General features: G+C 45.0%; 1 protein-coding gene across 1 annotated transcript in view; it reads right to left on the bottom strand.

The window, feature by feature from the left end:
• Nucleotides 1-22,299, bottom strand: part of LOC126210086 (BTB/POZ domain-containing protein 9) — a 148,485-nt gene that overhangs the window by 93,138 nt on the left and 33,048 nt on the right. Inside the window, exon 2 of the mRNA XM_049939212.1 lies at nt 8,196-8,405. Coding sequence (XP_049795169.1) covers nt 8,196-8,380 — 185 coding nt within the window. The 5' untranslated portion in view covers nt 8,381-8,405. The remainder of the gene's footprint in view (nt 1-8,195; nt 8,406-22,299) is intronic.

The following is a 22,299-nucleotide window of genomic DNA, read 5'->3' as shown; positions in this document are numbered from 1 at the left end:
ACTTCCACACATACACAGTCTCCTTAACAACAGTTTGTTGTGCGTGCTGTTATGCCATTCCATCTCCCAAAGTCGAAAAACCCTGCGGTGTAAGATAGAACACGGGTCAGCTTCGGAGATGCCTATCTCCTGAAGCAGTTTCTGCATCACCTGTTTGGCCAGCCTGTCGGCAAGTTCGTTTCTGGGGATTCTGGCATGCCCTGGGGTCCACACACACACTACGGAACAGCAGGACTGTTACCGGGCATAGATGGACTCCTGAACGGACACTACCAGAGGGTGGCGAAAGTAGCACTGGTTGACAGCTTGTAAGCTGCTCAATGAGTCAGAACACAGGATAAATGACTTGCCAGGGCATGAGCGGATGTACTCAAGAGCACGAGATATGGCCACCAGCTCTGTAGTGAAAGCACTGCAGCCAACTGGCAAGAGTGCTGCTCAATACGTCCTCCATGAACATGTGCAAAGCCTACGTGACCATCAGCCATTGAGCCGTCAGTGTAAACCACTTCAGAGCCCCAGAAAAGGTCAAGAATTGAGAGGAAGTTACAGCAGCAGGGTTAACGGAGTCCTTAGGGCCATGCAAAAGGTCCAGATGAAGCTGCGGCCGAGGCGTACACCATGGAGGTGTACGTGAACGGACTGCAAGTAGAGCTGGTATAGGGAAGGACTCCAGTTCGGAGAGAAGGAACTGCACACAAACCACAATCGTTAGCCCCCATTTTGGGCTGTTGACGCAGGAGATGGAGTGCCGTGGGCGGGAAAAGGAGATAGTAATTTGGATGCTCAGGGGAACTATGAATGTGTGCTGCGTAACTGGCGAGCGGTTGCGCACGTCTTGTCTGCAGTGGAGGGAAACCAGCCTCCACCAGTACGCTGGTCACCAGACTCGTCCTAAAAGCTCCAGTTGCTAATCGAACCCCACAGTGGTGCACAGGGTCGAGTAAATACAATACTGAAGGCGCTGTCTAACCATAAACCACACTCCCATAGTCAATTCAGGATTGGACAAGGGCTCCGTAGAGCTGTAGCAGTGTACAGCAATCTGCATCCCAACTGGTGTTGCCCAGGCAGTGGAGGGCATTGACGTGCTGATAGCACTTCTGCTTAAGCTGACGAAGATGAGGGAGCCAAGTCAATCGAGCATCGAAAACCGGTCCAGGAATTGATATGTCTCCACTACAGTGAGTGGATCATCATTAAGGTAAAGTGCGGGTTCCGGATGAACGGTATGACGCTGACAGAAGTGCACGACACATGACTTTGCAGGTGAAAACTGGAAGCCATGGGCTAGAGCCCATGACTGCGCCTCGTGGATGGCTCCCTGGAGGCGCCACAGCACTGGAGCGGCAGTACGAAATGCAGAAGTTGTCTGCATACAGAGAAGGTGAGACAGAGGGCCCAACAGCTGCTGCTAGACTGTTAATGGCCACTAAAAATAGAGACACACTCAATACTGAGCCCTGCAGGACTCCATTCTCCTGGATATAGATAGAAGTATGGGAGTCATCAACTTGGACACGAAAGTACGGAGCGACAGGAAGTTTTGGATAAAAATCGGGAGTGGTCCCCGGAGACCCCACTCATACAATGTGGCAAGAATATGATGTCATCAAGTCGTGTCGTACGCTTTACATAAGTAAAAAAAGACAGCAATCACGTGTTGCCACCTGGAAAAGGCTATTTGGATGGCAGACTTGATGGACACAAGATTATCAGTAGTAGAGCGACACTGGCGGAAGCCACTCTGACATGGAGCCACTAAGCCACGTGACTCCAGGACTCAATCCAACTGCCGACATACTATACATCCCAGCAGCTTACAAATAATGTTGGTGAGGCTGATGGGCCGATAGCTATCCACATCAAGCAGGTTTTTACCGGGTTTGAGCAGCACCGGAATGATGGTGTTCTCCTGCCACTGCAATGGAAAGACGCCATTGCACCAGATCTGGCTGAAGATGAGACGATGTCGCTTGCAGTCAGATGAGAGATGTTTAATCATCTGGCTGTGGATGCGATCAGGCCCAGGAGCTGTGTCGGGGCAATGTGCAAGGACACTAAGGAGCTCCCACTCTGTAAATGCGGCGTTATAGGATTCACTGCAGCGTGTAGTCAATGTGAGGACGTTCCCTTCCAGCCGCCATTTGAGTGTGCAAAAGGCTGGGGGGTAATTCTCCGATGCAGAGGCTTGAGCAAAGTTCTCAAAGTGCTCGGCAATCGCATTTGCATCAGTACATAACTGGTCATTTATGGTAACACCGGGGACAGCTGTTGGAGTCTGGTACCCGAAAAGACATTTGATCTTTGCCCAGACTTGAGAAGGTGACGTGTGGCACCCAGTGGTGGAGATGTATCTCTCCCAACACTCCTCCTTCCGTTGTTTGATAAGGTAGTGAACACGGGCACGGAGCCATTTAAAGGCTGTGAGGTGCTGCAGGGGAGGGTGCTCCTTACGCCGCTGTAATGCTCGCCGACGCTCCTTAATTGCTTCACCGACTTCCGGTGACTACCAAGGGACTGCCTTACACCTCAGGCACCCTAAAGAGCAAGGGATTATGTTTTCTGCCGCAGAAACAATTGTACTAGTCACCTGCTCAACCATCACAGCGATGTTACCATGTGGGGGAGATTTAGCGGTGACAGCGGAGGTGAAAGTTCCCCAGTCCGCCTTGTTCAAAGCCCATCTGGACAGGTGCCCGTGTGCCTGACCTTGGGACAGTGACAGGAAGATGGGGAAGTGATCACTACCACACAGGTCGTCATGTGCTCTCCAGTGGATAGATGGGAGAAGTCCTGGTGTGAAAATTGATAAATCAGTGGCCGAGTAACTACCATGAGCCACACTGAAATGTGTGGCGGCCCCAGTATTTAAGAGGCAGAGGTAGAATTGCGACAGTAAAGATTCGACATTTCTGCCTCGGCCAGTTAGCAAGGTACCACCCCACAAAGGGTTATGGGCATTAAAATCTGTAGTGGACTGTTAAGGCAGCCAGTCCACAGTGAAGTAGCCGAAAGGGCACGCGTCAACTCACGCCGTCTGGCGTTAAGTCTGGAACAGGATTCGTAATGAATGTGATAAAGAATAGAACGTAGCTACTAGAACACTTAACTTTTATATTGTCCTTTGGTATACAGCATTCTGGATGATACAAGTGAGACTCTATCTTGAGGTACATGCAACGTTACAAATGGTTAATGGCGCCTTGCTAGGTCGTAGCCATTAACTTAGCTGAAGGCTATTCTAACTGTCTCTCGGCAAATGGGAGAAAGGCTTCGTCAGTGTAGTCGCTAGCAACGTCGTCGTACAACTGGGGCGAGTGCTAGTACGTCTCTCGAGACCTGCCTTGTGGTGGCACTCGGTCTGCGATCCTGACAGTGGCGACACGCGGGTCCGACATGTACTAATGGACCGCGGCCGATTTAAGCTACCACCTAGCAAGTGTGGTGTCTGGCTGTGACACCACAAAATCTCCCAGAAGTAGGAAAGGTTTAGGGAGTTGATCAATCAGTGAGCTAATACATGCAGGGGTACGGCACCATCTGGAGGAAGATATACATTGCAGACAGTTATTTCCTGCAGCGTCCTTATTCTGGCAGCCACAGCTTCAAGAGGGGTTTGAAGGGGCACATGTTCACTACAGACAGAGTTTAGGACATAAACGCAAACTCCACATGACACTTTTATTATAGTCGCTACGGTTCCTGTAATATCCCTTGTAGCCGCCGAGGGCAGGGGTCCACATTGCTGGGAACCAGGTTTGCTGGAGGGCAATGCGGATAGCAGGTGTAAAGCTCAACAGTTGCCGTAGCTCAGCCAGGCGGTGGAAAAAACCGCCGCAATTTCACTGGAGGATGACATCGTGAGACTGGAAAGGCATGGAACATTCAATGAGGCAGTTTACACCTCACAGTCACCTGCTGCCACCGATGTATTGCCTGAGCAGTCTATATCCATTGTGTCTGAGGGCCTGGCGAGATCTAGGTTCTCAGCAGACGCCAAAATCTGCACCCCATTCTCAGCCGCAGAGCTTGTAGGTAGTGGTGGTGTGGATGCCACCGCAATTTCCTTGGTCTTAGCAGTTTTCTTTTTGATTTCTCTCACTGCTCCACGAGTTTCCCTGGCTGGGAGGACTTCACTGGCTCAGTCTCTGGGACTGAGGATGAGTGTGAAGCCCTACGACCAGCTGCTTTTGGGCTCTTCAGCCACTGGCTGTCTTTCCCACTAGAAGAAACATGGGAAGGTTCCCAAGGGACCTGTTCCTAGCGAGAGAAGCCAAAGAAGACTTACGCTGCTCCGGCTTAGAAGTGTGGACTGACGCCCCCATGGTTAGGAGGAGGGTGGGGGGTGTTGATCCCAAAGTAGGTGGTGCAGGAGCAACAGGGAGGGAAGAAATGGTCCCCACATCAAGGGGGCAGGTGTAGTCTTCCGGCTCTGAGAGGTGACCTGAGACAGCGGAGCTGATGGTGCCAGAACTGTTGTAGCAATGGCGTAAGACGATCTCATATGCAGAGGATGCAGGCGTTCAACTCAGTGTAGGTCAGTTTGTCCAGGGTCTTGTACTCCATGATTTTCCTTTCCTTCTGGAGAATCAAGCAGTGAGGAGAGCAAGACAAATGGTGCTCTCCGCAGTTGACACAGATGGGAGACGGGGTACATGGAGTATTGGGATGTGATGGGCGCCCATAATCTCGGCGTGTGACGCTGGAAGTACAGTGGGAAGATATACGGCCAACTTCCAGCACTTAAAAGCACCGCATCAGGAGAAGGATATAGGGTTTTACGTCACATCACCTTGACCTTCTCGGGCAACGTATCACCCTCAAAGGCCGAGATGAAGGCACCGGTGGCAACCTGATTGTCCTTTGGACCCCGGTGGACACACCGGACGAAATGTACACCACACCACTCTAAATTGGCGCGCAGCTCAGCGTCTGACTGCAAAAGAAGGTCTCTGTGAAATATGATACCCTGGACCATATTTAAGCTCTTATGGGGCGTGATGGTTACAGGAACATACCCCAGCTTGTCACAAGCGAGTAACTCCCATGACTGGGCAGAGGATGCTGTTTTGATGAAGACTGACCCAGATCTCATTTTGGACATGCCCTCCAACTCCCCGAACTTGTCCTCTAAATGCTCAACAAAAAACTGAGGCCTCATCGTCATGTAAGATTTCCCAATCAGCTCTCTGAACATACAAGGTACTGGGGCGAATAATATCCACTGCCATCCTTAGCCTGACATTCCTCCCATTGTGTGGCCAGGGAGGGGAACGATTTGGGTCTGTACATTCCATCCAAAGCGGCAAGAGCATCCTAGGACAGAAATATCTCAGACAAAACCTAAAGAAAAACCCATCCAAGATAGTGCTGTCACAAGCACAAGCTCGAAGCCCACAATGCAAAACGCTCCAGTGGCTGTGCACTGGATCGAGCTGATGATCGCTTAGAGACTGCTGGTGTTTCACCACCAGCATGAGATGGACTATGCTTCATCGCGTGTCATCCGCCCTGACCCACTTTGACCAGGGGCCCTACACATGGGCTGCCATCCAGCCGCATCAAAGGCTACCTGGCAGGATGGCCATTGCCTGGAGTCCTGATGCCCCAGGGGGATGGGCATCTACCCCTTAGCATACGTAGGGAGTTAACGTCGCAGGCATCAGCAGAGGCTACAACCAACAAGGTTCATGGCGGCCCCACCACAACAGACTGGCTACCATGCTGGATATCAGGTGCAAAGAAGTCCATGGTCATCGCCAATGCAGAAATAGTCACTGCATAGTGCATGGTGGAAAACACACACCCAGGAAGGTGTCCTCGCCCAAGAGATGGAGAATGGGCAGGACTGCAATGTGACAACAAGAAAGTCTCAATGCATGATGGACATGATGCATCTTTTAAGGCACCCTTCCCCAATTGGCTCGCTCTTTGGGAAAATTTTGAAGAATGGAGGTCAAACCCTACAAGGGGCCATCACACAAAGGTCGAAATGTGTGAAACTCCTTTTAGTCACCTCGTACGACAGGCAGGAATACCTCGGGCCTACTCTAACCTCCGTACCCACAGGGGGGCGGGGGGGGAGGTGTTAATTGCGTACCAAGTCACCAAGTCGGATTGTTTCCATGAATTACTGTGAGCTTTTAAAATGTTCAAGAAGAATGATATACCCAGTCACTGTCTCAAACCAATAAAACATTCTTTTCTGAATAAATTGGTTAAAATGTGGAGCTGGCACACCTTCCTGTATATCGTGAGAGATGATTGATTGATTGACAGAATAGCCATTAAATGGTTGGAGTTTATTCAATGTTGAGGCATAAAGACAAAAATACTCAGTCATATACAATTAAAAGCTGAAAATTTGTCAAGCCATTTGGGTGGGAAGGATATGCATTACAGCCATTACTTTACATTAAGTGGTTTCCATCGCTTCCTTCACGTGAAAAACTCTTCAGATTGTTATCAAAGAAGAAGATGATGATGATGAGCGTCTTCACGTTTTCACAGTGCAATGAATCATCCTTTAGACTTCAGGTCAGCAACCACAGAAACCCCTTTTCTCCATCTGATATTTCAGCTGTATACCTTTCAGCCATCTTCCAAGTGACCCAAAAGACTGCCCAGTCTGAAGCAATAGGGTTTCTGCAGTGACATGTTCAAATTCTAATGGACTATGAGGTTGTTTTGTCATAGAAGCTCCAGGTCTTTAGTGACCGTACTAAAATATGATGAGATGAGTCTGGTTAAAATCGCTTAAAATTAAGTAAAACTACACTGAAATAAAAATGAAATAGTTTACTTTTATTTCTTTTGTTCTTATATTAGTTCTTTTGTTTAAAACAAAAGACAGAACCAACAAAGAAGTGATTAAGAGACTCTCAGGTATGTATCTGACTGGCCGATCACTACACAAAAGAGAAGGTGAGCCAGGAACTAAGTAACACACTAAAGGCTACAATCCAGGAACTTAGGTTGGTGCCCAACTTTCATCCCATTGTTAGTTAAAATAGCCACTGTCTTCTTGGCTCAATATAAAATGTATTAAAACATGACTTACTGTCAATCATATGACGAAGATGTCAGCGGAAGCACGAAGCTGTGCGTTAATGCTCTGTGTCCTATTCAGAGCTGGACAGTGATAACTTCATCTCACTGCAGTTATCAGTATGAGGTACACCACTGCCAGATTGTTGGCTCAACCAACCACAGTTTATTTTTCCTCCTCCTGTCTTGCCAATCCTCCTCCCCCACAGTTGCATGAATTTTTCATGACATGAGAGCCTGGAGGGTTGTGGTACATAGATTCCCCAGCTACAGTGGCTAGCTCGTTTCCCCAAAAACCTCACTTGCTCTGGTACCCAGCAGACTGCTACCTGCTTCCACAGCTGTTGAAAAATAGCAGATTTCCTGTATCACTTCAATCATTTTCTCCACTTGATACATTTGCTGCAATTCATGCAGCACACTAAGGGAACCACAGCAGATGGAAAATGATTTCGTTCAATGAAACCATATCTGCTCCAGTACCTTCAGAACCATACATAGTTCAGCACTGAAAAGTGTAAACCGACTGGGAAGTCGATACCTGGTGACACGATTGGAATGGCCAACTGAGCAGCTAATGTCATCCCCTTGATTTCAGCTGTCTGTATATACTTTGTAAAATAAGACCTTATTTTAAATATTACAAAAAAAAAACTGTAAAATAATTCTCTGATGATGACAGGAAACTGGTGGAAACTGTATACAGGCCTACAGGTAGCCAAGATGTGTGCATAGCATCAAAAACATTCATAATAAAACCACATAATATTCTGAAAGAATAACCACGAATGGAGATTGATGTCCAATTGAGAACTGACCGAAATGAAACATGTCCAATTACACAAATAATTTGATTTAAAATGAGAAAATATTATGATTTGTAAACAAAACCACAACTGTTAATGCTTTGAACACAGCGAAACCCATCTGGTCCAAACGATTTCATACAGTCACAAAAGGCATAATAGCCCCCAAGTCAATTGTAACACTGCAAATGTGGAAGACAAGTTTCAAAAACAAAGAAACAAATACATAAGAATTTTTATAGTACCAAGAGGATACTTTCCATCAATTTTTCGTAACACATATCTAAATTAGCAACAGTAACCATATTTCACAGTACAGTAGTTAAATATTTGCTGTACCTGAAGTAATCACTTCTCGCTGCAAGAATAACTTTATGCCCATGGAACTTGTGCCCATCAACAGAGAGGACGACGTCGCTGTACTCATCATTCAGGTACAAGGCCCCGATATGCTCGGATAAGAAGTTCATGTGTTCGATCTCTCCAGTTGGGGCATTGGGCCCCAAGTGGTGGTGACTACTCATTGCACACAACTGCAAATTTTCTTGCCTGAAACAAATCAGTTGACATCACATGATTTAGTAAATTATCATTAGTCACACAACGAAGTTATCAGCATTAATTATTGGTTAAATAAAACACCATTACAATAAAAGTAAATAAAAACCAGTCATACCCATAACACAAACACAACACAAATTTATTAAAAATTCCAAGAAATAGATTCCCCAAGCCACTATACAGTGCATGGCCTTTTTATCAATATTAGCATTTTTTTTGCCCTCTTCCATTTGTGCACTGACGAGGAAAAAAAAAAAATTATCTATATGTGTGTGTTATATGCCTCAATATTCCCATGACCCATACTCAAGATATAAGACTCTAGTAGCAAAACATGACAGTCTCCACTGAACACCAGTTCTTTAAATTTACTGAACAGCACTCACTGAGGACAATCTTGCCTTTCTTTCACACAGTCTCACCTACATTCCGCCAAGTGTGTCTGTTGAACTTTCACATGGGCTATGTAGAACTGTTACGATCTCCGAATTTGTTCAACCCTACTTCACAGACTTCAAACGCCAGAGGGATACTGCAGAATTGATTGCACAAGCATCTCTTAAGCAATTCTCTTTGCAGATGCACTGTACTTACGCAGAATCCTTCTGGCAAACCAAACGCTTCTATTTGCATACACTACTGCAGCCTTTGCATGTCTGACCCCTACTGCAACACTTCTCAGTATTGTTTTATATTTTTAAACTATGTAACATGCTCCAACCGATGATCACTTACGTTTTAACCGGCAATACAATCAGATTACTTCATTTCGTTATTGCTGTTATGATACACATTTACCCACAATTATGCTGCGATTTCTCTCTGCAGATATCTACATCTACATGACTAATGTGTAATTCACAATTAAGTGTCTGGCAGAGGGTTCATCAAGCTATCTTCAAGCTTTTTCCCTACCGTACCATTCCCCAACAGCGAGTGGGAGATACAAACAGTTAAATCATTCTGTGCGAGCTCTGATTACCCTTATTTTATTACAATCATTTCTCCCTATATAGGTGAAATCCAACAAAATATTTTCACATTCGGAGGAGAAAACTGGCAGCTGACCCTAAATAATGAAAAGTGGTCATCCACATGAGTGCTGAAAGGAATTCGTTAAACTTCAGTTACACAATAAATCAGTCTAATCTAAAGGCCATAAATTCAACTAAATACCTAGGAATTACAATTACAAACAACTTAAATTGAAAGGAACACACAGAAAATGTTGTGGGGAAAACTAACCAAAGACTGCATTTTATTGGCAGGACACACACAAAATGTAACAGATCTACTAAGGAGATTGCCTACACTATGGTTGTCCGTCCTCTTTTAGAATACTGCTGCACGGTGTGGGATCCTTACCAGATAGGACTGACGGAGTACATCGAAAAAGTTCATAGAAGGGCAGCACGTTTTGTATTATTGCAAAATGCGAGAGAGAGTGATACTGAAATGATGCAGTATTTGGGCTGGACATCATCAAAAGAAAGGTGTTTTTTGTTGCAACGGAATCTTCTCACGAAATTCCAATCACCAACTTTCTCCTCCGATTGCAAAAATACTTTGCCGACACCGACCTACATAGGGAGAAATGACCACTATGATAAAATAAGGGAAATCAGAAATCGTACAGGGAGATATAGGTGTGTGTTCTTTCTGCGCACTATACGAGATTGGAATAATAGGGAACTGTGCAGCTGGTTGGATAAACTCTCTGCCAGGCACTTAAATGTGATTTGCAGAGTATTCGTGTAAATAGGTACATAGCAGATACAAAGTTGGTGATAGGAATTTTGTGAAAAGATACTGCCAAAAAATAAGTGTTTTAATGTTTGCTGCTCCAACTCATGGATCATATCCGTGGCACACTCTTCTTCCCCATTTCAGGATAATACTTCTGCCCCTTCTTTGACCCTCTTTTGTACTATCAATCCGATCTTCAGCAGATCCCACATCTCGGAGCAATAATCCAGAAGACAGATAAACGTATTGCAGGCAGTCTCTTGAGTAGACTTGTTGCTTTTTCCGAGTTATCTCCCAATAAGTGACAATCCTGGTTCACTTTCTCCACAACATTATCTATGTCATTGGTCAAATTTAGATTTAAGTTTAAATTATTCATAATTTTTATCCCTAAGAATTTAGTTGAATCTGAAGGCCTTATAAAGTGCAATTTATGGTGTAAACAAAATTTAGCAGTTTCGTTTAATTACCGTATTTACTCGAATCTAAGCCGCACCTGAAAAATGAGACTCGAAATAAAGGGAAAAAAAAATTTCCCGAATCTAAGCCGCACTTGAAATTTGAGACTCGAAATTCAAGGGGAGAGAAAAGTTTTAGGCCGCACCTCCAAATCGAAACAAAGTTGGTCCATTGTAATATGAGACACAATTTAGGTCGAATGAATGACGATACAGCTACATTAGTTTGGTTCGAGTCGTAAGCTTAGCAGTTAAGCTTTACCAGGTAGCCATTGCTATGCGTCAGGCGCTCCGTCCGTATTTATACGGGTACCCTTCCTTTTTCACGTGCTTCATCTGGTTTGAATCGATTGCTTATTTTGCTTTGATCTGATAAGTGCCGTTTTCTTTGTTATAGATGTTTACGTCACTCTAAGCTGAAAATGCATTACTGTACTGTGTCATGCATTGTTTGATGCATTTTGATAGTGCGTGTTTACAGCATGTCGCGGGTCTCAGCATGACTTTCTTTTGTGCGCGCCCGCTTAAAAAAAAAAGAGGAATCGTCTCATTAGCGAAACACTGGCAAGAGACTGCTATTTGTTGTTACTTACACTTCTGCTTTCTTTGATAATGATCAACAAGAACCAAATAATAGACTGCGTATGATAGAACATGTTCTGAACGAGAGTATAGCGAAAATTTTTCTCCTTTTGAAAATCTTTGTGGCCGCTTCTTTAGTACATCAAATTCTGCACAGAAATTAGTCATCTTACATTTAAAATCTAGTCAGTTGCCGTGCTTCATTTCTGACTATCACTATTAGGCATAAGAATAATACGAATATAAACGTGACACTATACGTATATTCTTCCGCGTTTGCTGTTGTCTCACTCTAGTTTCGTAGTTTATTAGGCAGACAGGATTTAAATGAGATAGCAGCAAACACGAAAGAATACATGACAAAATGTTTATATTCGTATTATTCTTATGGTGAAGATAATACTGCATGTGATTCACATTTCATCAGGTTCCTATTAGCAACCATCTCTTCTCACAGGTAGGAAAAAACTCTGAACGTAGCGTTGCCCATATTGACAAACATCCCTAACAGTCTTGCCAGTCGGATTTTCGTAGTACATTGAAATTCTGTTACATTCGAAGATGAACAATACGGAATTTGTATTTACTTCGTCGGATAATGTATGAAAATTCAGTGGTCGAAACTCGGGGCGGAGAAAAAAAAAAGCTTGTCTTCTACCTTTTATTTTAAATTTATTTACTGATGCAGAGGTTTTGGTGCCAGTATTTATCTTTGTGCCCACAAAGCATGCTTGTGCAGCGCTACATATATTCGACGGCAGAAGTTAGTTGTGGCGGCACCTACCAACATTTTTCAGAACTTCCGCTTGCTTTGCACTCCATTCTAAGTCGCAGGCGGTGTTTTGGATTACAAAAACCGGAAAAAAAGTGCGGCTTAGATTCGAGTAAATACGGTACCCATGTGGACGACTTCATTTAGAGTCAATTGCCACTTTTTCCACGATACACATACCTTATCTAAATCATTTTGCAATTAGTTTTGATCTGACGACTTTACTATATAGTAAATGATAGCATCATCTGTGAACAATCTAAGAAGGGAGCTCATATCGTCTCAAATTGTTTATGTAGATCGGGACCAGGTGAGGACCTATAATACTTCCTCAGGAAACACCAGATATCACTTCTGTCTTACTCGATGACTTTCGATCAGTTACTATAAACAGTGACCTTTCTGACATGAAATCACGAATTCAGTCGCAGAACTGAGATGGTACTCCATAGGCATGTAATTTGATTAGACATCATTTGTGAGGAATACTGTCAAAAACCTTCTGGAAATCTAGAAATATGGAATCAATCTGAGATACCCCGTCAGTAACACCCATTACTTCGTCTGAATGGAGAGCTAGTTGTGTTTCACAAGAACATTATTTTCTGAATCTGTATCAGCTATTTGTCAATAATTTATTTTATTTCACACAACCATGATTTCAGCTTTGTAGCCATTTCAATCACTTGTTGAAAATGTCTGACCCATCTATGACATGTCATCGTTGACTAAACATCTATGGTCTTCTAGATCAGTTGTGTCTGTAGCACCAGAAATTTTTTGAAGACATATTTTAACATTTCAAAATGTACCTGAAAATGGTTACAAGGCTGAAGTCATGATTGTGCAAAATAAATGAACAATTAACAGTCAAATGGCACAAATTTCTTGCAAAAAAATTCCTGGCCACCATAAAGTCAAGATTGTCAATAAATAGTTTTTGGCAAATCGATATTAGTAATACGGGTCTGTAATTTAGTGCATTACTATTTCCTTTCTCGAGTATTAGTGTGACCTGTGGAACTTTCTGGGGAGGGGGGGGCAGAGGGGTTTTGTGGGCGCACGACAGCAAGGTCAAAAAAAAAAAAAAAAACTCAGAACATTTACATAAAACGGAACATAAAACACGGGGAACAATCATTGAAAAATAGGTGCTCACCCACACCGAAGCGTGGGATGAAGCAGAGCGTCAGCAGTAAAACATGGACAACACAGGAAGAAAATGGTAGAGGGAGCTAAAACAATGTAGCAGATGGAAGTGGCTGGCTGACCGCAAGGAAAAAAGGGAGGAGTCAGCCACTCTGCAATACACTAAAACCTCCAGCCTAAAAGTTTAGGCCAGAGTCCAGACACATCACAAAACTTAAAAACCCTAGACACACACGTCTCATCGTTAGCTAAAACACAAGGCAGATCCCCATCAACTTGTGCTTCTGCCCTTGCATCACGGTATAAAATGCAGTCTGTTAAAATGTGCTGGACAGAGATGTGCACACCACAAGCATCACAAAACGGAGGATCCTCCCGCCGTAATAAATAGCTATGCGTCAGAGGACAGTGCCCGATCCGAAGACGTGTGAGGGCCACCTCTTCCCGCCTGAGCAACCGGCAGGAGGAACGCCACGGCCGAGTGGTTGACTTTACCGACCGCAGTTTATTGGCTGTCACCGCCAGCCATTCGTCCTCCCACAACTCCATGCACTTCCTGTGGAGTGCAGCGATGACTGACTGCAAGGGGATAGGACACTGGACCACATCCTGCTCTCTGCAGGCCTCCTTGGCAGCCCGATCAGCCTATTCATTGCCCCATATGCCGACATGACCAGGCACCCAGCAGAAGGATACCTCTTTACCCCGCTGTTGGAGCAAGTACAGTTGGTCATGTATCAGCTGGACCATCTCCTCAGTCGGGTATAGGTTCTGCAGTGATTGTAAGGCACTAAGAGAATCGGAGCAGAGAAGAAATCGATCACCCCGAACACGATTCATCTGCTCCAGTGCCTTCAGGATCGCGTGGAGCTCCGCTGCGAAAACGGTATATTCAGCAGGGAGGCGAATCCGGGTAACATGATCAGGGAACACCGCAGAACAGCCAAGGAAAGTCTCCTGTTTGGAGCCATCAGTATAAACGACAGTGAAACCGTGATGCACATCTAAAATGTTAAAAAACAGAGATTGAAACGTAAAATCAGGTGTTCCATCTTTCTTAAAATTAGTCAAATTTAAAATAAGTTTGGGTCTCCGGAGGAGCCAAGGTGGAGATCTGCTCCAACCATGACGTAAAACACAAAGACTAGCCATAGACATCGCACCGAGGCAATCCTGTGCGCGAATCCCATAGGGCTGCGTCGCACGTTGCCAGTTATGAAACAATCGTGCCAGAGGAGGCTGAGCAACGGTATGGTATGCAGGGGTGTATGGTGTGGGCAAAGGTTTTATACGCCTGGCGCACTGTAAGTAGCTGTCGCCGCATATGAAGTGGCAGTTCACCAGCCTCTGCACAGAGGCTTGGTATGGGGCTAGTTCGGAATGCCCCAGTGGCCAACCGAAGCCCTTCATGGTGCACAACGTCCAACAACTTTAAGTAAGAAGGCCTCGCAGACCCATACACCGTGCACCCATAATCGAGCCGAGATCGCACAAACGCCCTGTAAAACTGGAGCAGACAAGTCCTGTCAGCTCTCCATGTACTGTGGCTAAGACATTTTAAAATACTTAAAGCCTTAAGTGACCGCCGTTTCAGGTCTTTAAGATGAGGTAACCACGTGAGCTTCGAGTCAAAAATGAGCCCCAGAAATCTCACCGTATCTTTAAAAGTAAGAATAGTGTCCTCATCCTCAACTCAGGAAAGGTTAAAATCAAACGAGAACGGTTAAAAAGAACACATACAGACTTCTCGGTGGAAAACTTAAAACCACTCTTCTGCGCCCAGTCATCCAAACGCCTAATCGTAAGTTGCAACTGACGAGTTGTCGTTGCAAGGCTTGAAGAAGAGCAGAACAAACAGAAATCATCCACAAACAAAGAACACTGGACAGGACTTTTCACTATGGACGTAATGCTATTAATAGCGATGGCGAAGAGAGTCACACTTAAAACGCTACCCTGAGGGACACCGTTCTCCTGCGCAAAGCGATCAGACAGGACATCACCAATTCGGTATCTAAAATATCGTGGCGAGAGGAAAGACTGAATAAAAACAGGAAGACAACCACGAAAACCCCATTCGTGAAGCTGCTCCAGGATGAGACGCCTCCAAGTGGTATCGTAGGCCTTCTCGATGTCGAAAAATACACCTAGAAGGTGATGACGGCGTAGGAAAGCTTGTTGGATAGCCGCCTCCAGGAGGTCAAGGTTATCGAAGGTGGAACGAAACCTCCTGAACCCACACTGAAAGCGACTAAGGAGTTGCCGGGATTCTAACATCCAGACAAGGCGGCGGTTGACCATCCGCTCCAAGGTCTTCCCTATGCAACTAGTGAGGGCAATACTACGGTAGCTACTTGGGCTCGTGCGGTCTTTCCCAGGTTTTAAAAAAGGGATTAAAACTGCCTCACGCCACGCGTCAGGAAAGTGACCCGACGCCCAAATGGCATTAAAAAGTGCGAGGAGGATTTCTCTGTTGTGCATTGTGAGGTGCCATAGCATACTGTAATGGATCCTGTCGTGACCAGGGGATGTGTCACGAGCTCAAGACAATGCAGAATCCAGCTCCCACATAGAAAATGGGCAGTTGTAAACTTCATGAGAGGTGGACTGGAAGTTCAGACTACATCTCTCAGCAACCGCTCTATGGCACTGGAAACCTGGATCCTGACTGGTTGTTGCAGTAACTGTGGCAAAATACGCTCCCATAGTCTGGGCAATGTCCCGCGGATCCGTGTGGAGAGTGCCGTTAGTCATTACAGCAGCTATGGGGCACCTCCCTCCTCTGCCAGTAATTCTCCTGATGGTCTCCCACACAATGGAACTTTTGGTGGAACGATTAATGGTGTTCAGGAACGTTTGCCACGACCTCTTCTTGATCTCATGAATAATGCGGCGACATCTTGCCCTCGCCACCCGAAAGGCTGCAAGATTCTCAGCAGTCGGCCGACACTTGAACCGACGCAGAGCCGCACGCCTGGTCCTGATTGCAGAGCGGCACTCGGCACTCCACCAAGGCACAGGTGGCCTCTTCCGGTGGCCTGTGGACTGTGGAATGGATGCTGCAGCGGCGTGGTGGACCGTTTTGGTAATATGATCCACCCACACCTCAACATTCGCACAGTGTTCGAATTGGGCCAACTGGCTATAAAGTGTCCAGTCGGCTCCACTGAACACCCATCGTGGTGGTCTTCTTTCAGGGCCCACGCCATCTGGCAGGTGAATCCAGATTGGGAAATGATCACTGCCATGCAAGTCAGCAACCACTTACCAGTGAGCACTGGCGGCAAGAGCTGGAGAGCAAAGCGAGAGATCAATGGCAGAGAACGACCCAGTCGCCGTGCAGAAATGAGTACTCTGTCCTCCATTGAGCAAGTAGGCACAGGATGACAGGAGAAGCCTCTCAATTGCTCTACCCCTGGGGCAGGTAATTGCAGAGCCCCAAAGCACATTGTGGGCATTAAAATCACCACAAATAATGAATGGCTGGGGGAGCTGTGTAAGAAGGTCGGTGAGGGCCGCTTCATCAAGAGCATCATGTGGGGGCAAGTAAAGTGAACATACAGTCAATGGATGACGCACGTGCACGGACACAGCGACGGCCTGTAAAGTCGTCGTAAGTGGGAGAGGCGAGGAGTGGTAGTCCGTCCTGACGAAAATACCTACGCCGCCTCTAGCTCTCTCTCCACGCAGGTCGTCCATTTTGTGGAGTGAATAGCCTCGTATCTCAGGGGAGTATGATGGATGGAAATACGTCTCCTGGAGACAGAGACACAGTGGTCTACCCTGAGAGAGTAGACTAAGTTCCTCCATATGCGTCCTGAACCCTTGTAAGTTCCACTGCAGTATGGGAGCCATCTATGTTGGGGGTAGCACCTTCATCCTGTCTCTCCGACGGGGCGGGGAGACCGCAGCAGGTGGAGGAGCAGGCGTGGGACGAGATGATTGCCCCACACATACATCATACTCCATCAACTCTGGGGAAGAGTCAGATGAAGGGTCACGTAAAACAACATCTGCATGGTCAGATGGTTTACCACTGGATTTGACCCGCTGTTGCTGCTGTACAGTAGCTTTCTGTGGATTGGTGGACTTTGGGGGAGCTGATGTGGGAGTGGTAATTGGCGCACTGGGCTTGGGAACAACCTCAGCTGTGGGAGGCGCGAGGGGCTGGACCAAGTTCGCCACTGTATCTTTGTCTGCCGTTCGAGTAGGGGCTACTGGCTCTGAAACACTGGCTGCGTTGCAAGTGCACTGACAGCTGCAGGTGTTAGTGCCAGCACTCACCACCTCAGTCTGCGTTGAGGCATCGACTTTTGGAGTAGGCTTCTGTACCAGGGATGCAAAAGATGTAGCAAATGTGGGAGGTTGCATCGACTTAATCTTCTTGGCCTCACCATAGGGGATACGCTTGGTTGTTTTTATTTCCTGGACCTTGCGTTCCTCTAAAAATATTCAGCAGTCCCTACTCCAAACAGGGTGGTTCCCAGAGCAATTAATACATTTAGCCGGAGACGAGCAACCAACTCCTTCATGAGCAGCCTGACCACAGTTTCCACAAGTCGCTTCGCCTTTACAACCTAAGGTGGTATGCCCAAAACGCTGGCATTTAAAACAGCGCATTGGGGTCGGGAAATAAGGCCTCACACTAAGGTGAAGGAAGCCAGCTTTAAAATGTTCAGGAAGTTTTGTGCTACTGAAGGTTAGAATAAAGGAGTCGGATTTGACAAGAGTGCCATCAAACCACTTCATGATGTGTTGGACATCAACGATACCTTCTGGAGCCCACTCACGTTGCAGTTCTTCCTTGGGAATATCAACTAGATCCCGGCATGTCACAACACCTTTGCTGTAGTTCAAGGTGCTGTGCAGTTCAGTGTCTATGGCATACTCTCCAAGGCATTTAGCAGATTGGAGGTTATGTGCTTGCTGGGAAGTGGAAGTTTCCACTAGCAAGGTCCCATTACGTAAGCGCTTCACCGATTTTAAGGAGCCACAGATTCCCTCCAATCCCTTTTGTATATAGAAGGGCGAAACCTTCTCAAAACTAACTACCCTCCTTCCGTTTCACAATGAGAAACACATTCAGATTACCAGAAAGCATTCTGTTACCTAAGACTGGACTTTTTAAAGAAGCGCCGGAGTCAGGGGGACTGACTGCATGGGCCCTCTTAAGAGACTGGGTGTTAGAACCTTCCAGCGGCCCACCCTTTCTGCTGGGAGGAAGAAAAGAGGATTTCGAAGGATCCATCGCGGTCCCACGAGCAGCTAGGGAACTAGAAGTCCACCTAGACAGAGCCCCGCGTGCCTAGGTAAGCCTTATACAACTGAGGTGCGGCAGGTTCCCCAGAGGTTGCCCGCTATCGACTGTTCCACCTCAACAGCCATGCATCTCATCAGCACACCTTGAGATTGAGGTTTTTTTTTATAGAGGTTTATTCCATCCTCGCGATCCGGGCGGTCAAGCCAAGATCCCCATTCCCTGAGACACACAACGTTCCACTGCCGCGCCACATGGTGGTCGCTGAAGTATGCTCAGAGCTTACGGTGACAGGGGACTGGCGGCGCTTACCAGTCCCCAGCTCAGGAACCCCGGGGTCGCCAAGCCCGTACCCAGCAAATGAATGCTGAGCCCCTGGGGGCGGAACTTTCCAGTCTTTAGGTATGGGCCTATAGATTAGTGAGTGGTTGATTGTGATTGTTAACTGTGGTGCCATTGTATCAGCATACTCTGAAAGGAACCTAACTGTTATGCAAACTGGGCTGAAAGCCTTGCAGTCATTAAGCAATTTCAGCTGCTTCACTGCAATGAGGATGTCTACTTTTACATTACTCATGTTGACTGCTGTTCTTCTTTCAAATACTGAAACATCTTGTTTAGAAACTCCATTTTAGTGGCACATCATCAGCAAGATTACCATTGCTATCGCACAGTGAAGTTATTGTCTCTTGTCAATGATGTGCTTTACATAGACCAATATCTCTCTGGATTTTTTGCCACATTTCAGGAGAAGAGTTTCGTTGTGGAAACTATTAAAAGCACTTTGCATTGAAGTCCATACTAAGTTTCAAGCTTCTGTAAAATATTGTTCTTTTAAATTTGGTATTTTTCTTTTCTTTGTTGCCTCTGCAACTGTGTCCTAACCTTTTTTGTATACCTTGGGGCATCAGTACCATCTATTATTCATTTATTTGGTATGTATCTTCAAATTGCCATCAATTAATATTTCTCTGGATCCAAGCCACACCTGGCATACGCTTACATAGTCAGTTTGGAAGGCGCAGAGACTCACTATTAGGAAGGCGTCAAGCAAATTTTTAGCTACTTTTCTAAATAGATGAATTTTGCTTTTATTTTTCGTGGATTTAGATGTTATGGTGTTCAGTCTTGCGAGGATAACCTTTTGGTTACTAATCCCTTTATCCGTCATCATGCTCCCTATCTGAAAAGGATTATTTGCAGCCATTCACACTTTGAGTGAGCTCCTGAACTAATTGTTCGAGATAATTTTCTGAGAAAGCATTTAGTAAAATTTTTTGGACTATGTTTATGCCTTGCACCACCTTTAAACAAGTATTTTTGCCAGCTTATCGAGGTAGACTGAAGTCACAAACTCCCTGAAATGTTCAGCAACTGTTTTATCAGAGATGAGGTTCAGTAAAAGGAACCAATCATTAATTTGCTCTGGCTATCAAGTATAACCTCTATCCATACTAACTAAAAGGAACTGTTTCAGTTTCACTCCAAGGTAAACTACTTCTAACAGGAATAAATGCTCCACCACCAAATGTATTTAATATATCCTTTCTGAATACCATTAGGTCATTTGTAAAAATTTCAGCTAACTTTTCTCCAGCTTCAGCCAGCTTTCATTGCTTGGAACAATTTGAGATTCAGTACTCTTGGATGTCTGGTTTCCCCCCAACAAAGCTATCACAATTTACAACTGCTGTTTGACCATAACAGCTTGATTTCACTAGTGCTGCTAGAAGCAGAAAAAATTGGGACTACTTTAAAGATATTCATTTGTCTCCGAGAGTAGCCAACATCAAACTGCCCCCCCCAGACAAGAAGTATTACGAAAGCTTGTGTCCACTATCAATTGGCTTCTGTAAGCACTTGCTGAGGTGTTTACAGTAGAACAAAAACTTACTCAAGATACTTCAAGTCACTGACGAAAGTTTATTTCAGGAAGTAGTTGCAAGTACTTGTTGCAGAAGTGCAGTTATTCTTAAAAACCAAAGTAGTTGCCACTGTTGTTGCACTATTACTAATGAATGGCAATCATGACTAAACACAATAATGAAAAAGTAGGAAAAGATGTTAGAGGAGTACACATTTATGTTACCAACAAACGATATTCAATTAAGTAAAGTTACAGGACTTCACTTACATTAAAAACACTAACTATTTCATATTCAAAATTCAAACATCTCTTGCCCATTGTACAATGAAGTATTTGATAACAGGAAACAAAAGTAGGGTGTGGTATCTCATCAAGAGACTGTCTTAATTACTCTTCGACTTTTGCGAGCAGTATTTATTACTTATATCAAAATATAATGCATTTCTATTTACAGTCACATTAAAAAATACGATAAAATTTAATAACATCTGTACTGCCAATCTACTTTCCCTCCTGGTGAAAAATTGATTGATGCCTGATAAATATGATTTCACGATTGCCAATTTAGAGTGGTTGGAACGCAGGCAAATAAACTGCAATGACTCAATGAGAAAGCTGAACTGTTATCTAAAATAAAAGAAAACAAATCAGTTGTGGATAAACTTTCTGAGAGCAGAGGCCACAACATAGTCTGTTTACCGCCCTACAATTGCGATGTAATTCTGATAGTATTTGCATGGCCAAAAATAAAACAAAATTTCGTGGATAATAATGTTGCTGATGACATGTTGAAGAAAAGACTGAAGAATCTTGTTAATGCTTGTTTCCTTTCAGTTACTGTATAACACTAGCAAGGTTACTGCAGGAAAGTTCAGCAGCTAGAAGAAGAGTATTGAACACGAGATGCAAGAACGAAATAGCCACCAATGAAGCTATCATCAATACCACGCCCTCAAGTGGTGATCTCTAAGCAAACACAAAGGACAGTGATTTTTAGGGAACATCAATTTGACACTTCTTTCAGGCACTTAGTATATAATAAATACAATGTGCAAATAGATTGCAAAAATCAGTTTTTGACTTTCAGTTCACAGTGTCGTAAATTGTACATTCATCTATTTTCATTTTTTTATTATTTTCGATAAATAAATAATACGTAAGTAATAGGTAAAATCCCCAAGCAAGAATATGTCAACAAATTAGATGATTTCAGATCCGACGGAAGTGTCACTTCACCAGGCAATATATATGTGAGTTTTTTTTTTTTTTTTTTTTTTTTTTTTGTGGTTTTAGGGCGCAAAACTGCTATGGTCATTAGCGCCCGGTCCGTGACTGAGGAAATAATAAAAACTGAAAATGGAAAACAGCAAAAATGGGAACGAAACTCAAATAATTGGAGACACTAAAAGCAGAAACAAGGCTTAAAAGTCCACTACAGAGAGGGGTTGATGGTCCCCGATAAAACTTCAAATGACTGACGTCATTTCACTGTCACTAATAAACTGGAGAATGCGGTCGGCTGAGCGCGTGTCATCTGCTAAAATCGACGATAGATCAGGCGATAGCTGGAGACGGGAGCGTAACGGATTAAAATAGGGGCATTCAATTAAAAGGTGTCTTACCGTCCACAGCTGAGAGCAGTGGGGACAGAGTGGGGGAGGATCGCCGCTTAAAAGATGTCGATGGCTAAAAAGACAGTGCCCTATCCGGAGTCTAGCTAAAATCACCTCCTCCCGACGACGCGTTCGGGAGGAAGAGGTCCAAGCGCAAGGAAGGGCTTTCACTTCCCGCAATTTATTTCGGGGAAGTGTTGACCAATGTTCAAGCCATAAATGAGCAACTTTGCGACAAACCGCTCTGTAGATCGGTGAAGGGAAGCGACTGAATAGCTGGCCGGGGAAGAGAGACTGCAGCCTTGGCCGCTATATCGGCCGCCTCATTCCCACAGATACCAGCGTGTCCCGGGAGCCAGAGGAACGCCACCGAGACGCCCCCCAGGTGGAGCGAGTGCAGACAGTCCTGAATCCGGTGGACCAGAGGGTGCACAGGAT

Source organism: Schistocerca nitens, chromosome 10 (assembly GCF_023898315.1).
Source record: "Schistocerca nitens isolate TAMUIC-IGC-003100 chromosome 10, iqSchNite1.1, whole genome shotgun sequence".
NCBI lineage: Eukaryota > Metazoa > Arthropoda > Insecta > Orthoptera > Acrididae > Schistocerca > Schistocerca nitens.
This window is presented reverse-complemented; position numbering and strand designations above follow the sequence as displayed.